Raw genomic sequence first — 18,037 nt, 5'->3', positions numbered from 1 at the left:
TATGTGTGTGTGTGTGTGTGTGTGTGTGTGTGTGTGTGTGTGTGTGTGTGTGTGTGTGTGTGTGTATGTGTTTGTAAAACTGACCACAGCACATTAACACTGGGGCCTCTCACCTAGAAACACTGAATCTGTGGCACAATAACTGATCAATATCAGAATGTGCAGAGAGGAAATAATGTTTTTCTTCTTTACATGTGGCACCAGGGTGGAGACAGACACACCACACCTGTCTCACTCATAATCTCCTGTTCCAAGGATGAACAGTTCACCGTCAAACTTTCTCTCTCTCACCAGTGTATAGAGTTGGTGACACGCACGCTGACTGCTGCAATTGGAGGTCACATAAGTCTTAATTCTAAAGGGCCTGGTGGAGCTCAAAGGCCTCCTCCTTTTCAGGGGAACATGATTTGGATCTGCTTCTGCCTCATGGCTGCAGAGTGAGGACCTGCTGAGATTCAATAAGTTGTTGGAGAACACTAGAGAATAACTGTGGGTGGAATGAAGGGTTTGAGCATCACTAAGTCACAGCTTCCACCAGGTGATCAACATCCACCGAGTTATCCAATCACAAGTGGTCGATGCTACGATACAGATCTGGATGTGTCTGAAAGCATCCTGAGATCTGAGACTCTGTGTATGTATAATGATGAGACACTGGACTGAAATACAATCAATAGATTTTATTTGCACACTGTAACAGACAACAATTATTCAAGGCATAAAATCATTTTGAATATTGAAAGTATTAAAATTTAGTAAATTTCAGTCCTCCACTTCCGGACAGCAGCAGCATAGGAGGCTTGAGAAGAATTTTCTAATTCTTCGCAGCAGCTTTTTCTTTCCGCGTGAAGAAGCTGTGGCTGCAGCGCTGACGTCAGAGGCTGCGGCTGCAGCGGTGACGTGAGAGGCTGCAGCTGCAGCGGTGACGTCAGAGGCTGCGGCTGCAGCGGTGAAGTCAGAGACTGCAGCGGTGAAGTCAGAGGCTGCAGCGGTGACGTGAGAGGCTGTGGCTGCAGCGGTGACGTGAGAGGCTGCGGCTGCAGCGGTGACGTCAGAGCCTGCGGCTGTAGCGGTGACGTCAGAGGCTTCGGCTGCAGCGGTGACGTGAGAGGCTGCGGCTGCAGCGGTGAAGTCAGAGGCTGCAGCGGTGACGTCAGAGGCTGCGGCTGCAGCGGTGAAGTCAGAGACAGCAGCGGTGAAGTCAGAGGCTGCAGCGGTGACGTCAGAGCCTGCGGCTGTAGCGGTGACGTCAGAGGCTTCGGCTGCAGCGGTGACGTCAGAGGCTTCGGCTGCAGCGGTGACGTGAGAGGCTGCGGCTGCAGCGGTGACGTGAGAGGCTGCGGCTGCAGCGCTGACGTCTGCCGCCTCGTTACAACTCCCGGAGACTTCCTCACTGGTGTCATCATCCATGATGGGACACCAGACCCAGGTAGCCCTTGAGTTGGTCTTCAGGTCAGACCCTTTGTAGAGCACCTCACTGGTTTCAATGAAAGTTGGCGAACAGGCGGTGTCTGTGGACTCTATCACACTGTCAGAACACCAGGACAGTTCATCGGTGTCGCTTGTGGAGTCTAGAGCCTCCACAGAATCCAAGGAGTCTTGGTCCATTGAGCCAGAGGAGCCGCTGTCTGAGGATGACCAGCGGAAGCTGTCGTCATTGGGGCAGAACCCCATTGCTTCTTCGGAGTCGGTCAGACTGGATGAGGGAAGACAATCAATTTGTAAATCAGTCACTGTCAATTCATTAAAACCATCGGTCCATCCAACCTGATGTGTTTAGTTCCAGTGTGAAAGGACATGTGGACACTTACTAGTCTCTGCTGTGGACGTCCCACCTCAGGTGGCTCATTGAGATGAAGGGCAGCTCCAGAGCTTGATGAGGAGAGATCCTCTCATCCCCGTCGAGATGAAGCAGCCCCTCCAACAGAGACACAAAGGCCTTGCGGTCTTTCATCTCAGCCGCCCCCAACTTTGGATGGATCTGGATTTGAAAACAGGTTTCAGGTCAGATGATCCATCTCCCGATTGGCAGATAACTTACTGGTACATATCCAGTCTTTATTGTTCAACACATGAGAGAGTACTCACATGAATCAGGTCGTTGAGGGAGTTTGCCTGCTTGATGAAACTCTCCTCTTCCTCTGTTTTCACGTTACTAACAGCAGTGAATTCTTCTGCAGTCTGAAGGAACAACAAGTATTACAGATGAGAACAGGGCAGTATGATTTAAAAATGCTCCAATAGAATTTTCAAACATTGAAGAACATGTTTACTCTACCATCAGTCTCCACGATGGACCGTCTTCACCCTCCTCTTCGATGAAGAACTGGTTGCTGTACCTGCCAGCGCGGAGCAGGTGGTCCTGCGGCAGGCCCAGCAATGTCACCATGTTCTTCATCTGCAGACAGAATACACATCATGAGAATCACATCCACTTGCATTCTCTATGAATATGAAAAATAAATACAAATATGTTTGGTTAGATGTTAATTACCATTCTATATTCGCATTTAACCGAGAACAGGTTTTGAGCCAGGTACATGAATGCCAGCACGCACCCGACCCCCCACACATCGATGGCCTCGGTGATTGGGAGACCCAGACAAATCTCTGGAGCCCTGAGAAGGAAAGACATGAGCCGCAGAAGAAAAATCTGTTGGAACATTTCAGTGCAGAGAAAATGATGTTGCTAAACAGATGCTGTGCAGGATGAACTCACATGTACCCACACGGCTGGATATCCATCCCCAGCTGGACTTCGGACGCCATCATGGCGCAGCCAAAGTCAATTAATTTCACCCTGAAGGGCTCAGTCTTCCTGTTCACGAACATAACGTTGTCCGGTTTTATGTCCGCGTGCAGGACCCCGAGACCCTTCAGGGCATCCAAGGCCACCAAGAGCTGCAGGGACACAAAGAATACACAACATTTAGAATTATTTCTTCCATGTGCTATTGTTAGGTGTCTGGTTTAGGTTTTGGGGATCTCTCTAACATAAGAGTGTTGGTTTCATGATGCATTGATGGCTGCTACATACCTGCTTGGCAACTGGCCGGATCTCGTCAAGAGGACGGTGCTCCCACTCTCGCTGCTTCAGCAGGTCAAAGACACTCATGTCCAACTGCTCAAACACCAAACAGGTGTGGTCCAGGTGCTGGAATGCTTCATGGAACCTGACCATGTTGACGAGATCCACATCCAGGTCACTGATTACTTTCAGCATGGTTACCTGAAGAGAGAAGAGGAGACGTGATAAGACAACACTATCAACAGTTTGTGAGCAGCAACATGTTCTGATGGAGCACAGGAAAATAAACAAAGACTTCAGTCTCCTGCCTCATGCTCAGCGTCCGGGGCGAACTCGGATTCCTTCAGGATTTTCACAGCCACGATCTGTTTGGTCCTGAGGTTCATGGACGAGACGATTGTTCCAAAGCCGCCTTCCCCTATAAAGTCCAGGATCTTATAGGAGGAAGAGCTGCTGTGCATCATGAGGCCGTCCTGAGCATCAGGTGCTGTCAATGAAACTGTGGAGAGAGATGGTGGAGACAGAATATGAGACATGTGTGTTTTCAGTGTGAGAGATTCATTCAGTCGACGCAATATGAACAAACGCACAACAGGAGTCACATGTCTTTGCATTTCTCTGGTTGTCTTTTAAAGACCATGTGAAGATAAAAAATTTGACCGACATTTTGTTGATTTCCTGATGACTTAAGTTATTTATGTTTCCGTAAATAGATCAGACAAGATAATGTTGATGCTGTAGATAAAACAGCTAAAACCTCATTGGCCTCAGGTCACAAACAATGAGTTGTTCTTTCTTGGACATGAAGTCAGTGTAGAAGGTGACACACAAGCTGCTGTTGTGTGTCACTAAAACACTTGAACTAACTGGTGATCGATTTTTCAAATGTAAACAACAGAACAGCGTCACAGTGTCTGTGAGCCCCGACATTCAAATTGCACCAGGAACTGCAGAAGTAGTCATACTAGCAGAAATAGACAATACAATAGCTTCTTCTGCTAGCATGGCTGCTATGTTTTCAGAGTCTTACCTGAGTCAGCAGAAGAATCTTCTGGAGTTTCCCAGGATAACATGATGTCCAGTATTTGCTGTTCAGTAATGAAAAGCTGAGAAACGATTTGTAATCCAGAGTCTTTTGATCTAGTGTCTCTCCCCGACCACTCAGGTGAACCTCAGTTCACCTTTAGTGGTGGTGCCATCAAAGCCCTCCTTTCCATTAAAGATCTGCCTATGTGACCTCACAACATGTGATGTCCTATGTATTTTTTTTTTTTTTTTTAAATCAAATTCAAACAACCTTTATTGGTCCCCGCTGGACAAAACAAAAATATGTATCATTTAAAACATCAATGTCAATCTCATAGCCTGAACCCTCACTCCAGTATAAATTACAGGGAGCCAATCAAAACTGAGCATCGATGGAGTGACAAGCACAACGTCCAATCACAGAAAAAGTCTGAAACTCAGAGTCAGTAAAAAGCAGCGCTGCATTGAACAGCATGGATCCTGAGAGTGTGAATAATCATGAGAATGATTTTTTAATTAATGTATTGTTTGAAAATCTTTTGGAAAGTTTGCCAAAAATCCAAAGATCCCCTGGCACCATTAAATACATGTGTCTCTGACTTCTGGAGTCAACTAGACACAGACGAATGTGTGCAGTCAGCCGGAGAAGACAGACGAAGCACAGACACCGACTTCAGAGACGAGGGAACCGAGCAGTCAGATGCACAGAAAGAGGCTGGAAACCAAAGGATAAAGCATCACTAACTCATAGTCTCTTTACACAAGTATTTGTCAGAAAAAGAATCAAGACAAAGGTCATTAAAGGTTTCTTAACATTCCTTTTCAGTGTTTATTTCCTCTTGTGTGTTATTTAGTTTTTTGTGCAAGTAAATTATCTGCAAAGTTAAAACGATCGCAGTAAAGAGAGCTCCTTTAACTTGACAAAAAACATGGCTCCTGAAACGCCTCAGAAGTCCCGCCCATACGTGTGATGTCACACTGTCCGACATTTGCATAAACTCACTAGCATTGAGTCTGGCACACCACCAAACAAATACAGGTAGATCGAGAGTGGCGGTTATATTTTGTAAATACACCGGAAGCAGTTGACCTATTAAACTTGAGTGAACCAGCTGGCCAATCAGAGCAGACTGGCTTCATCAGGAGGGGTTCTTAAAGAGACAGCAGCTAAAGCCATGTTTTTCAGACAGAGGCTGAAAGGAGTAGCGTCAGCAATGGACACTTTGATGAAATTAATGCATTTTCTGAACATTGGAGAATTTAAACCTTTTCAAGTAATAACACATTCAAATTGTGACCTTGAAAATCAACATAATTATTCTAATAAGTGATTTTACTTTGAGCCCATAGTGGTTTTGTGAGTTCAGTTTTATTTATTTGGGACTTTATTTTGGATACGGTCACTTCTGGTGTAACTTTCAAATAAAGTTGTATTTGTTAGTCCTATTAGCTGCATCCAAATGGGGGGGGCCCGATGTTTCCTCATTAAGTTTGGAGGACCAGGTGATTGATGTCTCTCTGTGCCCTGAGTGAAACGATAATGCTGGTGATTAAAGTGCTATCTAAACGAAAGGGATGATGGCCAAAAGCATCAAAATAAGCTTCCACAAAAAAGTGGGATATCCCTTGAAGGACTTTTTGATAGCATATGGATCACGGCTCACACAACATCATGTGATCCAACCTGCAATTCAGTCACGTTGAATAGAAATCAGCACTTTGACCCGACTCACAAGGTGACAATATTATTTTGCTGCCGTCTCTGTAGCCCATTCCGTGGACAGATAGAAAACACACACACTCACACTCTCACTCTTACACACTCTTACACACACACACACACACACACACACACACACACACACACACACACAGGGAAAAGCAGTTTGACCTATGGACAAGATGAGATTGAGACATTATATCAAAAGAACAGGGAGAGAAAGGTGACATGAAGCTACAGTTTGCCCAAAGAAACACAAACACTCAATCACACATCCATAAACAGCTTGTTATTCCACTTTCCTCACACACACGCACTGTCACACACACACACACAGAGTCACACGCAGCCTCTTTCTTTTCTTAATTAGCCTAAAGCCCTGAGGTCTGGTTTCAGCTCTTCCTCTCAGTGTGGTGCCAGTGCTTGTGTTAGTTAAGATTTCAGCTCAACATCCTCCACTGCTCTCATCTCTACCTCACCCTCTCGCCTGCTCAGTCTTACACAGACACACACAGTCAGGCGCTTCCCACTGTCATCTGTCTCACACACACACACACACACACACACACACACACACACACACACACACACACACACACACACACACACACACACACACACACACACACACACACACACACTTTGCCCGTATCTCCTTTAGAGTTCTCGCTGTATCCCTTTCTTAATTCATCCCTTCTCCTCGTCTTGCTCTGGTCCGCTTGTACCAGGACCGTTATCTCATCACTGTTTTTTTATTTTTGCCGCCTCTCTTTTCACGGCCCTCTCTCTTTCTTTATCTTCCAAAGGGATTGAAAAGTGTCTCCGCCTGCCATTGTGGCCTCGCTGGTTTGATACCTCCCCCGTCCTCACCCTGCGAAAGTGAGACAGTGTGAGGAGCACGTTTGATGACATCTAGCCAGTGGCAGTGGGACACACGTTCACCGTGCTGCATTAACAGACCCCCAATCAGGACTTCCCCAAAAAGACCATCAGTCAAAACCTAGCTTCCCTCTATGCAAGGCCAGACACACACACACACACAACAAAACTCACCAACTGAACATATATACAGTATATATATATGACCAAATACCCACCCTGCACTCGGATGAAAGTCTGTGTCAGAGTGTTGCCATGGTTACACCATTCCTCGCTGTTCATCATGATGCCAGCAGAGCAGCCGCAGGTAGCCTGGGCTGATATGAGTGTGTGTGTGTGTGTGTGTGTGTGTGTCTGTGTGTGTGTCTGTGTGTGTGTCTGTGTGTTTGAGGGCAGATGTGGGGGGTAAGTAAGAAGGATGAGGCGAGAGAGAGAAAAAAGAAAAAATGACATTGAACACAACCTGATCCTCTCGAGTCCCCAATTCTCTCAGTGTTTTAATGCTGTGATGTTGTTTACCCCGGCAGCAGCCCTTATCATCATCAAAGCCTGTAAGTGGCACTCTCCGAACGAAGCAGTCGGTTTCCTCCTCCTCCTCTTCGCTCTCCTTCTTCACCATCGCCATGGTAACTGATTGCCTCATTCTCCTCTGGCTCGAATCCCTCGGAAACACAAACACCTGTTGTTCCTGTTGTCGCTGCCATCCCGGGTTAGCCTCCGATTTGTGCGTCAGTGTGTCGGATTTGGAAAAGTCTCGCTCCGAGCTGACACTCATTCTTCTGTGTGGAAATGAACTTTTTTAAGACCCTGAAAAGCTTTTTACTCAATCGACATCTTTCTGTGGACGATGGGTTTCATTTTTTCTCCTATCAGCACCTACAAGCTTGCAAAGATAGAAAGTTTCTTCCTGTCTGACAGCATCAGTATCATCTTGTTCCCCCCTTCTCTGCTGCCATATGTCCACATTAAGTGAAATATTAAAACTGCCGGCTCCATTATCTTTATGACTGCATCATTTCCAACACTGGAGATATGCTCTCAGTTTTAAGCATCATTTTGCACATGTCCCCCCCACCCCCACACCCGTATTCCAGCGTGTGATACTTGATATCATTGTAAACGTTGAGATCTACACTAGGAATTTGAAATGAGGAGTTTCTGAATGGAAGCCTTGAAGAAGACGTGGCTGCACAGCATGAGTTTGTAAGGACTGACATAACAGTGTCACAGTTGGATTGAAGAAAATAAGATAAAACAACAAACCAGATCTGCTTTGTACACCGGGGGGGCTTTTACATCCTTAACAGGCAAAACTAAATTATGAAAAACATTTTTTTGTCTCTGTGCCCATTTGTTTGTTGGGATTTGAGCAATCGCTTGTGATCTTAATCATTTTTATCGCTAACAATGTTTATTTTACATAAAGCACTGTGGGATTTGTATCTGTGATAGGGGAGACGCAGATACATTTGACTCACTTAAATTCTGCATCACACTAACCTCTGTAGTGCAATGAGTGGGACTGCTTCTCTTCAGCAAGGTGTCTGATGTCAGATGGTAGTGATGGGGATGATGAAGACGATGATTGTACTAAGAACTGCATTTAGCCATAACAATTTGCTTAAAGGTCCAGTGTGTTAGATTGAGGTGAAAGGGATCTATTGGCAGAAATTGATAATAATAAAATAATCCTTGTGATGTTTCACTAGTGTGTTTCTTCTAAATCATATGACTTGTTGTTTTCCTCACCTTAGAATGGGCCAGCTTGCAAAGACAGTGATTCCTCCTTATTATCAAACTCTGCAGTTGTCCCACACACTAAAAAATGATTTGCCAGGTGGTGTTTGTAATGTCTGTTGGTTCCTCGCAGGCCAGAGTGAAAAAAACTGAACATTTCTGTCAGTGTCCTCCTGTGTTCGTTCAATATCTTGTGCCATCTGCTCTTCGATGGTTCATCAAGACAAGAGGTTGAGTGTAGTTCCAGCAGCTGTGCAGCAGCAACAAGGCTCCTTCACGACTTCAGCTATCAGCTTCTCACCATGATGCTATGAAGGGGCCATAACATTGTCTCCTTCACAATGTGGAAACGAGAGCTTTCAATCATCCAGTTTTTCGTGTTTCAGGCGGTAATGATGAAATCCAATTCTACTGTTTATGCTATTGTCTTTTATTAGAGACGAAGATGCTGTTATTAGAAGTTCTTTGTACTCCTGAATTGCTTCGTTTGTATCTAAGAATTGTTTCACCTGCCGGATCAAGTCTCGAGGAGGTTCCCCCCTGATGAGTTAGTTCCTGCTCTGGAGTGTTCAATTGTATCACACAGTTTCCATTTAAGAAAACAAATCTGCATCTGTTTCTTGAAAATCTCTATTCCAAGCGAGACCCGGGCTCAGACAAAGGACACAAAAGATCACAGAGAACATCCGATTAAGATGCACACACTGTATCTGGAGAGATCTGCGCCACGTGCACAACTCAGACATTTAGGAAAAACATACACAACGCAGCAACTTCCCCTCACTTAACAACGTATTTGTGATGATCCTGCGTGGCACTCAAGCCTGAAACATGCTTCTGCGACTGCGTCTGCGTCTTTTCACGCCGCTGTGACGCAAGACTCGTTGTCATTCATGCTTCCCCAACCGTTGCGCGTCTTACAAAGCAATTCCGCGCCAGAACACTAGGCGGAGTAATGCTTTTTGTCGAAGACGACCTGAGAGACGCCTTCTTTCTTCTTCATCGATTGTTTATTTACATAGCTACTGCGGCTCCTTGTAGCCTATTTCAGGCGGACAAATACGCCAGTCAGTGACGGGTTATACAAGTGGACATACTTTCGGATCTCTTCTGCCAAACGCTCTTCTATTTGGTCCATATTCATTCTTCTAAATCTCCCGTTGTTTCTGCCTGTATTATGTGGCATGAAACCGGAAATGCAGCTCCAGAAGGGATGTAGAGCAGACCAATCACAGCCTTGCGGGCTGAGTGAGCTTGCGGAGCTTTGCCGTACATTCTAGAAAAGTGGGGCGACGCCCGTCAGCACGTAAAGCCTGAAACATGCTTCTGTGTTTTCACGGGCCCGTAAGCGCAAGAGCCCTTCCGGGTCCCTTACGTGCTTATGTATCCCTCCTTACGTGCTGACGGGTGTCGACCCCCTTTTCTAAAATTTACGGCAAAGCTCCGCAAGCTCACTCAGCCCGCAAGGCTGTGATTGGTCTGCTCTACATCCCTTCTGGAGCTGCATTTCCGGTTTCATGCCACATAATACAGGCAGAAACAACGGGAGATTTAGAAGAATGAATATGGACCAAATAGAAGAGCGTTTGGCAGAAGAGATCCGAAAGTATGTCCACTTGTATAACCCGTCACTGACTGGCGTATTTGTCCGCCTGAAATAGGCTACAAGGAGCCGCAGTAGCTATGTAAATAAACAATCGATGAAGAAGAAAGAAGGCGTCTCTCAGGTCGTCTTCGACAAAAAGCATTACTCCGCCTAGTGTTCTGGCGCGGAATTGCTTTGTAAGACGCGCAACGGTTGGGGAAGCATGAATGACAACGAGTCTTGCGCCACAGCGGCGTGAAAAGACGCAGACGCAGTCGCAGAAGCATGTTTCAGGCTTTAGAAGGGATACATAAGCACGTAAGGGACCCGGAAGGGCTCTTGCGCTTACGGGCCCGTGAAAACGCAGAAGGATGTTTCAGGCTTCAGACAGGTCTCCTAAACCTCACCTCTGCCTGTGTGCGAGGGGGAGTGTGGGTTCTGAGGTCAGAGGCGGAGCTCGAACACTGGAGCAGAGAAGATAACGGCTGCTGGCAAAGCTGGTAATTTGCTACATTCAGCCAAGGAGATCGACATCAATGAAACCGTGATTGCAGGAGAAGAGATACTAAATGCTGCGCGCACACACACACACACACATATACACACACATTCATAAAGTGGGAGAAGCACGCCAAATTGCACACAGAGAAGAGGAGCAGAATTGGTATTCAGCACACGTGGGTGGAGCGCACACATGCAATCATATAGTGTACGTACATGCATGCACTCGTAGGTACAAGCTTCCCTCAGCCACACGCACACACAGCTGATGAAACTTTTACTCCACTTAGAATAAAGTATCACCCGGATTCCTCTCCTTTTCTCTATTCCTCCTCCAGTTGATGTGCTTAAAGCCACAGCCAGCATAAAACATTTACACTCGTGTATGGTTAAATGAGTATGAATCACATTTTATGACCCTCGCAATCACTGGACTTCAACCCACTCAAACACCTATGGGAGATTTTGGACCAACGTGTGAGACGATAATCAGCTAAACGCCCGATGAGGGAATATCTTTGGCGAGAATTGAATTCCATTCATGCAGCTGAGATCCAGACACTTGTTCTCCTCCGATCTCCTGCCTCGGCTCCATGCTCAGACACTCGCTAAGCATCCTTCAGTCGTGTCCTGGATCTCCTGAACCTCCACCCACACTGTTCTGCCCCCCCCCCCCCCCCCCCCTCGTCTCACACAGCTCTCCACCTCCTCGGCAGCGCTCTCCTCTAATTTCCTAAACAGCCGAGCAACCTGCCTGTGTGAGGAGCATACGGCCGTCAGTGACAGCTTATGAGGATGTGAAATGTGCCTGTAAAAGAGGACGGGGTGTTAATGTGGAGGTTTCAAACACAACCCATTACTGACATTTATCTATCACCAGTATAATAAAGCTGCTGTGGAAACACGTGATGCTAAAAGACACAAAGAGGTTTTTTCGCTTCCGTCTCGTGTCATCAGGCAGTTTTTTTTTTTTTTATAACGCAGCTTTCATTTCCTTCATTATTTCCAATATTCACGGCTCTGAACTTCTCCGATGCACAAACACACCATATTGATCTATTATTAAATGTTGCAATCCATCAGACTTTTCACCAGCTGTGGGAGTTAAACGCACGTGGCTCCAATGCAAATCGACTCGTTTCATCAATTCCATCGAATCAACTGTCAACTTTTTTTTTTCCTTTTTAGCCGCGGCCTCATTCTGCCACGGTTCAACATTTGAGGGGAGCCTCACGCTGCTGGCAAAATGTTTCACTTGTTTTAAGAAATTCCGAAAGCTTTTAAAGTTGAATTTGACACCACAGATGTCGAGAGAGTCTCCACTGATTTCTCGGAACGCAATCACAGAGACAGAGACCCTTTCTCCAAACTTGAAGTCGCACTGGTTGTGTAACTTTATCATTTGGAGGCGCCAGCACATCCTTCCGGAGCACCGCAAACTTTTCACTGTGCGGATTATTCATTTAGAGTTAAACCTTTTCTCATATCTGAGACTTGGAAGTTGGACGTGACCCAACAACATTTTCTTCCACCTTTTTGTAAGTTGTGTACTCGGTATCTAGAAAACTAACTATCAAGACAAAGCATCTCCTGCTGGTAATTTTCTCCAGAAAGGATCAGATGATGAAACCCATTAAATGTTCAGCTGCTTCGCGATGACCAATGTGTCATCTTGTATCAGGTAACGCAAATCTTGTCCTTTGTGTAATAATTTGTCCTCACAGAAGTCAAAAGTCTTAGCGAGTCCTCATTTTGGACCATTTTAGCTCAACACTGTGAATTTTAAACATCTGACACTCACTTAGTTTGAGGACGGAATCATAAAAAACACCCACATCCACACTTTTCGGGAGATGCATGAATCAAGTGGTTTGATTATATTTGGGCAGTTTCAGTTTAAAGTCACTTAAATATGAATTATTAGATTAAACATCACCTGACAGCTGTTAAGTGCTTCCGCCCATTTAACTCAGACACGGCACCTCAATTAAAACGGAATGGAGGATTTAAATGGCGCCAATGAACATTCTCTAATTTATCACTTTTATTTTGACTGTGCAAATGTATCATTCAGTGATACACATTTTAAAATAATCGTAAAAAGCGTATCAAGAATGATACTTCTCTATCTATAAGATAACTTTACCATCGTTTAAATTGGTAAAGTTACATTTGACCAATTCTAAATAGCAAACAATTTAAACCAATTAATCAGTAGGTGTGCACCAGGGCAACAAAGGAATAGGTTTAGTCACATTTGAAGGATTTTTGGATGCATGTGTAACCAAAGTGGCCACAACATGAAGACCTTTGTCAAAGATATACTGTTCTTAAGTTCTAAAGTAAACTCATAATATCATAACAGATATAAGGACATCAACACTCTACCAGTGGATTGGTTGGGTCTTACCTCGATTTAGCATCAGTGGCTGTATCTCAGGTGCAGTCGGGTCGAACGGCACCTATCAGAGATGTTCTCGTACAAGTTGTCGGTCAATAAAAGCCAAACACTCTTTGCCGTGCATTTTCCCATTATGCACAACAAAGATGACATTGTTTGACTGTGCATCAGTGATTAAAGGAGGCCTGTAGGACGTTTGACCACTAGCAGCGCTGTGGAGCAGTGATTTTAAGGGGATCTCCATTGTGTTCACTTGTGAGTGACACCCTCCTGCCCACTATAACACCAGAGGAGGGAATAATGCAAGCCTACTAATCAACACATCTCAACTCAACCCAACCTAACACACTGGTGAAATGGAATTATGTTATACTCAGACACCCCCCCCCCACCCACCCCCCACCCATAGGATGCAAACCCTGCAGTAGCATCCTCCTCCAGCCCCTTCTGTGATTCCCTCTTCTTTGTCTCCTTCGCCACATTGTTTTTGACCTTCAGTAATTCCATCTCCTTCATTGTTCTTCAATTCTTTACATTACATTCTACAGCTCTCTCTCTCTCCCCCAAGCTGCCTCTGTTAGAAGGTGTTTTTTCCTCGATATATATGTATTTCACTGTACTACAGGTGCAGGCGGTGTTGGAGAGACAGTTTCTCTGTAGAGGCAAAGGTTGCAGGTCAAAACCGAGCGAGACAAGATGGATGCAGAATAAAGGCAAAGAAACAAACGGGGCCTTGGAGGGTGAAGGATTTTCCAGGACTCAGATTGTTGACAGTGTGGAAGGCGTGTGAGGGATTTCCTGGAGTGAAAACAATATTTCTTGTTCCCTCTTTCTCTCGCTCCTGCTCTCTCCACAGAGGACGTAGGGCACGAGGTAGATGCCTTTTTTTCCCAAGAGAAATCTTCCACTAAGACAAGGAGAGCGTTGGTAAGATCCTGTGTCTCTCACCTTCCGGATGGATCGTGATGACGGCTCACACCGCCGGCACCGGGGGGGGGGGGGGGGGGGGGGGCATCGTCTGACAGATGAAGTAAGAACACTGACACTTCCCGACATTGTGTTTGCTAAACCTGCGACAGTAAGGGGAGGTCGACATTAACAACGTGTCCCAGACTTGCTCAAAATCTGTCTGAGCGCTCGAGAACAAGAAGAACCCTCCAAAAGAGTGTCTTCGTTTTTCCTAAGAACTAATGTATTGGATGTTTAATGTTCATTTCACTATCGATCTCACTCAAACAGTCGTCAGGTGTGAATGGGACACGTGGTTCATGTTTAGCAGCTTGTGAAGGAGAAACGTGTCAGTCGAGGGGTCGGAGCTGACTGCAAAATGAGGCTGCAAGTCAATAAAAGTGAAATTATACCTCAGGTAATTATCAGAGGCTGAGATCCATAAAGGCAGACGCCCTTTTATCGTGATGAGACGTGATGAGGGGTCTGCAGAAAAATCACACACATATATATATATGACAAGAGGGCAACGTTTTTTCAGGAGGATTTGTCAGGAGTCCTAAACGTATTCGAACGTACAAAAACATACCCGCTAAATTTTTTTAAGAACTTGCAGCTTCAAGTAAATCCAGATGGGGAAAGAATTAGGCAGAGATGTGTGTTTGCTGATCATTGAGGGAATCATCAATAATCAGTACCTGTGATTGAGAGTCCAGTGAATCTAAACACTGATGGTTGTGAGAATCTGAGGAACTGATTCATATTTCAGATCTGGAGCTGATTCCCTGATTTTCCCTTTTTCATGAGTCCATTGTCCCACTGAGGGATCGTGTGTTGCCTGTTTTTATAAACATCCATCACAGGCAGTATTCACCTTCATCTACGAGGTTATGTTTTTGTTTGTCCGTCTGCTATTACTTATAAACCATATTATCCGATTTCCATTAAATGTACAGGAGGTGTTGGAGGAAGGAAGAACCCATAACATTCTGGAGCGCCTTTTGATTTATAACATAGCAGGAAGGATGCTCTCATCTAATATGAGTTCAATATTCCCTCTTCTTTTCAGCTCTGTTATGGTTTCAACCAGTTCCTGAGGTAAAACTCCCTTTGGAGGCTGTAAAATACTTTCTTCATCAGGCGGTTTCTGGAGCCTCTGGGGGCCGGAGGCATCGAAACAAACCGGGCCTTCCCAAAACCGCCAAGAAACTCAGGAAACCAAACCACATCATTCCAATCTTCAAATGATTCCATCAGTATCACGCTGCACAATACGCATGCACATAAATAATAGTTAGGTAGTAACGTTTAGGACACATCCTACACTCAAAGTCTTCAACTAGTCCTCGAGAAGCTTTTGGCAGGAAGTTGGTGACACGGGGCCCCGGGGCCTCAGATCCTGGTGTCATTGCAGCCTCCTGTACACAGCTGATCCAGGTCAGGGTTTAGGGTCTCACAAAATGGTGACGGGGGCCTGTTCTCTTGCCCCTGCACCAAAACAACAGGCTGGAGTTGGTTCTGAGAAGTGAAGTGAAGTAGATCTCAATTTAGTAAATCATTGATTAAAGCAGCTTTAAACAGAACAGGGGCTGCGCTGGGAAGCTCTCTGTGATGAAGCTCTTCACGTTTCATTATTTTCACCCTGAGTGTTGGCTGAGACAACAGCAGCCGAGAATTAAGATGCACGGGCTGTGGACGGTGGGTGAGAGGCTGCTTGGCATTGCAGGTGTGTGTGTGTGTGTGTGTATGTATGTGTGTTTATAAACAAACAAGCGGCAGGAACGGTCCCCGGAGTTTATGGGGGTCAAGACTACTAATCAAGACGGGGTCGAAACACTCTGCCGGTGAAAACACTGCAGCGCTTATCGGCTTGGACCTCGTCCGCCCCTGTCCCCTTTCATCCGTCCCTCTTTTCGTTGTTTGTTTGGTCTCTTATGTAAAATCTTCTGACCTCTCGTTCTCTCTGTTCATCAGTATTTAGTGCTCCCTCCTCCTCAGCCAAGCTTTCTACATTTTTTCGTTGCTCTTTCACACATTCATACAATTTAGTGTTCGCCTGACACTGTATTTGTCGCACAAACATTATTCGAGCTGTACCGGGTAGTTAGAGCATTGAAACCAGAGGTGTGTGTGTGTGTGTGCGTGTGTGTGTGGAGGCTCTAACAGTCCAGGATTGATGACAACTAGGCCTGGTGTAATCTTGTTAGTTTGGGACAAAGACTTGATTTCACGCTGGCCAGGACCAGGAGTGGTCTCCTGTTGTAGCTCCAGGGCTCCAACAAATCCGGGTCGGTTTCCAGCGGAGACCAATTTAATTCACTTTGCTGGGGTTGATAGGAACTTGTTTGGCACCAGGGGATGAACATCGGTGGATTGTCTGCAAAGTCCAGAATAACTATGAAACATCCGACACTGGCGCGGCGTCGTGTGGAAAGCTCACAGCCGGAGCCGGTGAAATTGAACCATTAATCTCTGAAGTATTATTTCCTTGTCGTGGGGAAATGTTGACGCTTCCTGAGCTCAGCCGGATCTGCAGAGGGCCCATTTGAAAGCTCTGTATTTTTCTTGTGGGCCCCATCACTGACACGAGCATCGTCTCCTTTTTGTCTCGTCATTACTCTCTTGTTCAATGCAGAGCGACCACAAGCCCCCCCCCCCCCACCTCATCTCTTATGAATGGGTAATGTCTGGCCGGCCGGGGATACGAGCCGCTCTGCTCCAGCAGCTGCTCTAAACGCTGCACGCCACCGGGAATTACTGTGGAATATTTCACAGTGCTGAAATAATCTATTTTCTTATTCGGGCTGGTGTTAAACTTCCACAAATGGGAGAGGGGTTAAGCAGGGAGGCAGCACTGGGGCGCTGATGGGGAAAAATGATGAGGAAAACGCAAACAAAAACAGACTAAATGGAAACTTATCCGAGCAGGAACGAAAAGAAATGAACTTTTATTTTGCAGAAATCCTCGCGGAGCGAACGCAGTGATTAAGGGATTAAGTGCAGCAGCAGGAAGTTAACAAGCAAATGTGGAAACATGATCTGCTTATTACAGCCTGATCAAATTTAAACAGGCCTTGAAGCCGTCAGTGCCCCAATTCCATACGGTAGCCATCAAGTACAGTTACTGCTCATCTTCCACAAGCTGCTTCTGGATAATTAACTCAAGCACGATGCTGCTTTTTCTTTAAAGGCCACTGATGAGTGGTTTTAAATCTAAAAGGCCCAGGAAACATTTCCCCTATGAGCTCATGTAAAGGCCCCATCGGGATGAGAAGCTTGTGTTTAGTGTCAGTGACCGTAGTGTTGATCCATCCATTATCTACACTGAAGGGTGCATTGTTTGAAAATGGATATAGTGTACCTGGAGAAAACCAGAAACATTCCAACTCACTTGGTTAAACTCAGATTGGAACCAGGAACCTTCTTGCTGTGAGATAACAGTGCTAGCCACCATTACTATGAGAGAGTTATTGCTATTTCCTTTGCAAGGCAATTACAAATTCTTGAAGAAAGTCAAAAAAATCTAGAGGAAAAAGCTGATCTACTCCAACCCTGTGTTCTCCCCCCACACTTCATTAACATCATGTTTCCATTTGATGGGCAGGTTCACTGTTTGTGCAGAGACCAAACGAAACCGGCTGCTCTGGGGAGCTGCAGTCAGCACCCCCCCCCCCATGTTTCATTTTCAACCTGGTCTTAAAAAACGCTTAGACAAACAAGATCATTAGACACTTAGATTATTGTTTCTCCCTCCAATTCTTTTCCTATAACTTATTTCTGTTAAAAAAAAACAAAGCAAATAAACTGTCATCAGTTTAAAGAGCTGGAAAGAAGAAACAATGTATAAACGATTTGGGCCTCAGCAGATTTGACAGGTAGGTGAAAGCACTCGGTGTGTGTGTGCTGACGAGAGGAAACACTTTGCTGAACTGCTCGGGAATGATTGTTTAACAAAACATGAGCATTCCAGGCCCGAGCTGAAACACAAATGATCAGAGGGCTGTAATTTCCCTGGAACAATGTGAAATTGCTGTAATTATAACGTGAACGATTCGAGGGCATTCAAAACGAGATTCATTAAACACAGAAGTATAAGACGCAGATTCACAGAAATCCATTGAAAAGTGTTCATTTGAACACAATTGTGTTCGACCAGAACAATTATGATAAAAAACTAATGTGACACAATTAAAATCAAATCACAGCTCAGTC

At 45.3% G+C, this 18,037-nt stretch overlaps 1 protein-coding gene across 1 annotated transcript; it reads right to left on the bottom strand.

The window, feature by feature from the left end:
* Nucleotides 1–424: 424 nt before the first annotated feature.
* LOC128460634 (homeodomain-interacting protein kinase 3) lies at nt 425–7,278 on the bottom strand. The gene is made up of 10 exons (XM_053445878.1): nt 7,173–7,278; nt 3,337–3,527; nt 3,038–3,229; nt 2,720–2,901; nt 2,495–2,618; nt 2,279–2,398; nt 2,089–2,181; nt 1,812–1,981; nt 1,153–1,696; nt 425–487 (listed from the first exon to the last, which is right to left on the bottom strand). The coding sequence occupies exons 1-10, from the start codon at nt 7,276–7,278 to the stop codon at nt 425–427; spliced, it is 1,785 nt and encodes a 594-aa protein (XP_053301853.1).
* Nucleotides 7,279–18,037: the final 10,759 nt, after the last annotated feature.

This window comes from Pleuronectes platessa, chromosome 17 (assembly GCF_947347685.1).
Source record: "Pleuronectes platessa chromosome 17, fPlePla1.1, whole genome shotgun sequence".
In the NCBI taxonomy this organism is placed as follows: domain Eukaryota; kingdom Metazoa; phylum Chordata; class Actinopteri; order Pleuronectiformes; family Pleuronectidae; genus Pleuronectes; species Pleuronectes platessa.
Note: the sequence above shows the minus strand (reverse complement) of the source record. Positions and strands in the feature narration are given on the sequence as shown.

Bases quoted from the DNA above. Each gene is read 5' to 3' on its own strand.
- LOC128460634 (XM_053445878.1), bottom strand. From the start codon at position 7,278: ATGGCGATGGTGAAGAAGGAGAGCGAAGAGGAGGAGGAGGAAACCGAC. The intron at 2,182-2,278 runs GTAGAGTAAACA...TTGTTCCTTCAG, and splicing joins GTCCATCGTGGAGACTGATG to ACTGCAGAAGAATTCACTGC. The intron at 1,982-2,088 runs GTGAGTACTCTC...TTTCAAATCCAG, and splicing joins CCCTCAACGACCTGATTCAT to ATCCATCCAAAGTTGGGGGC.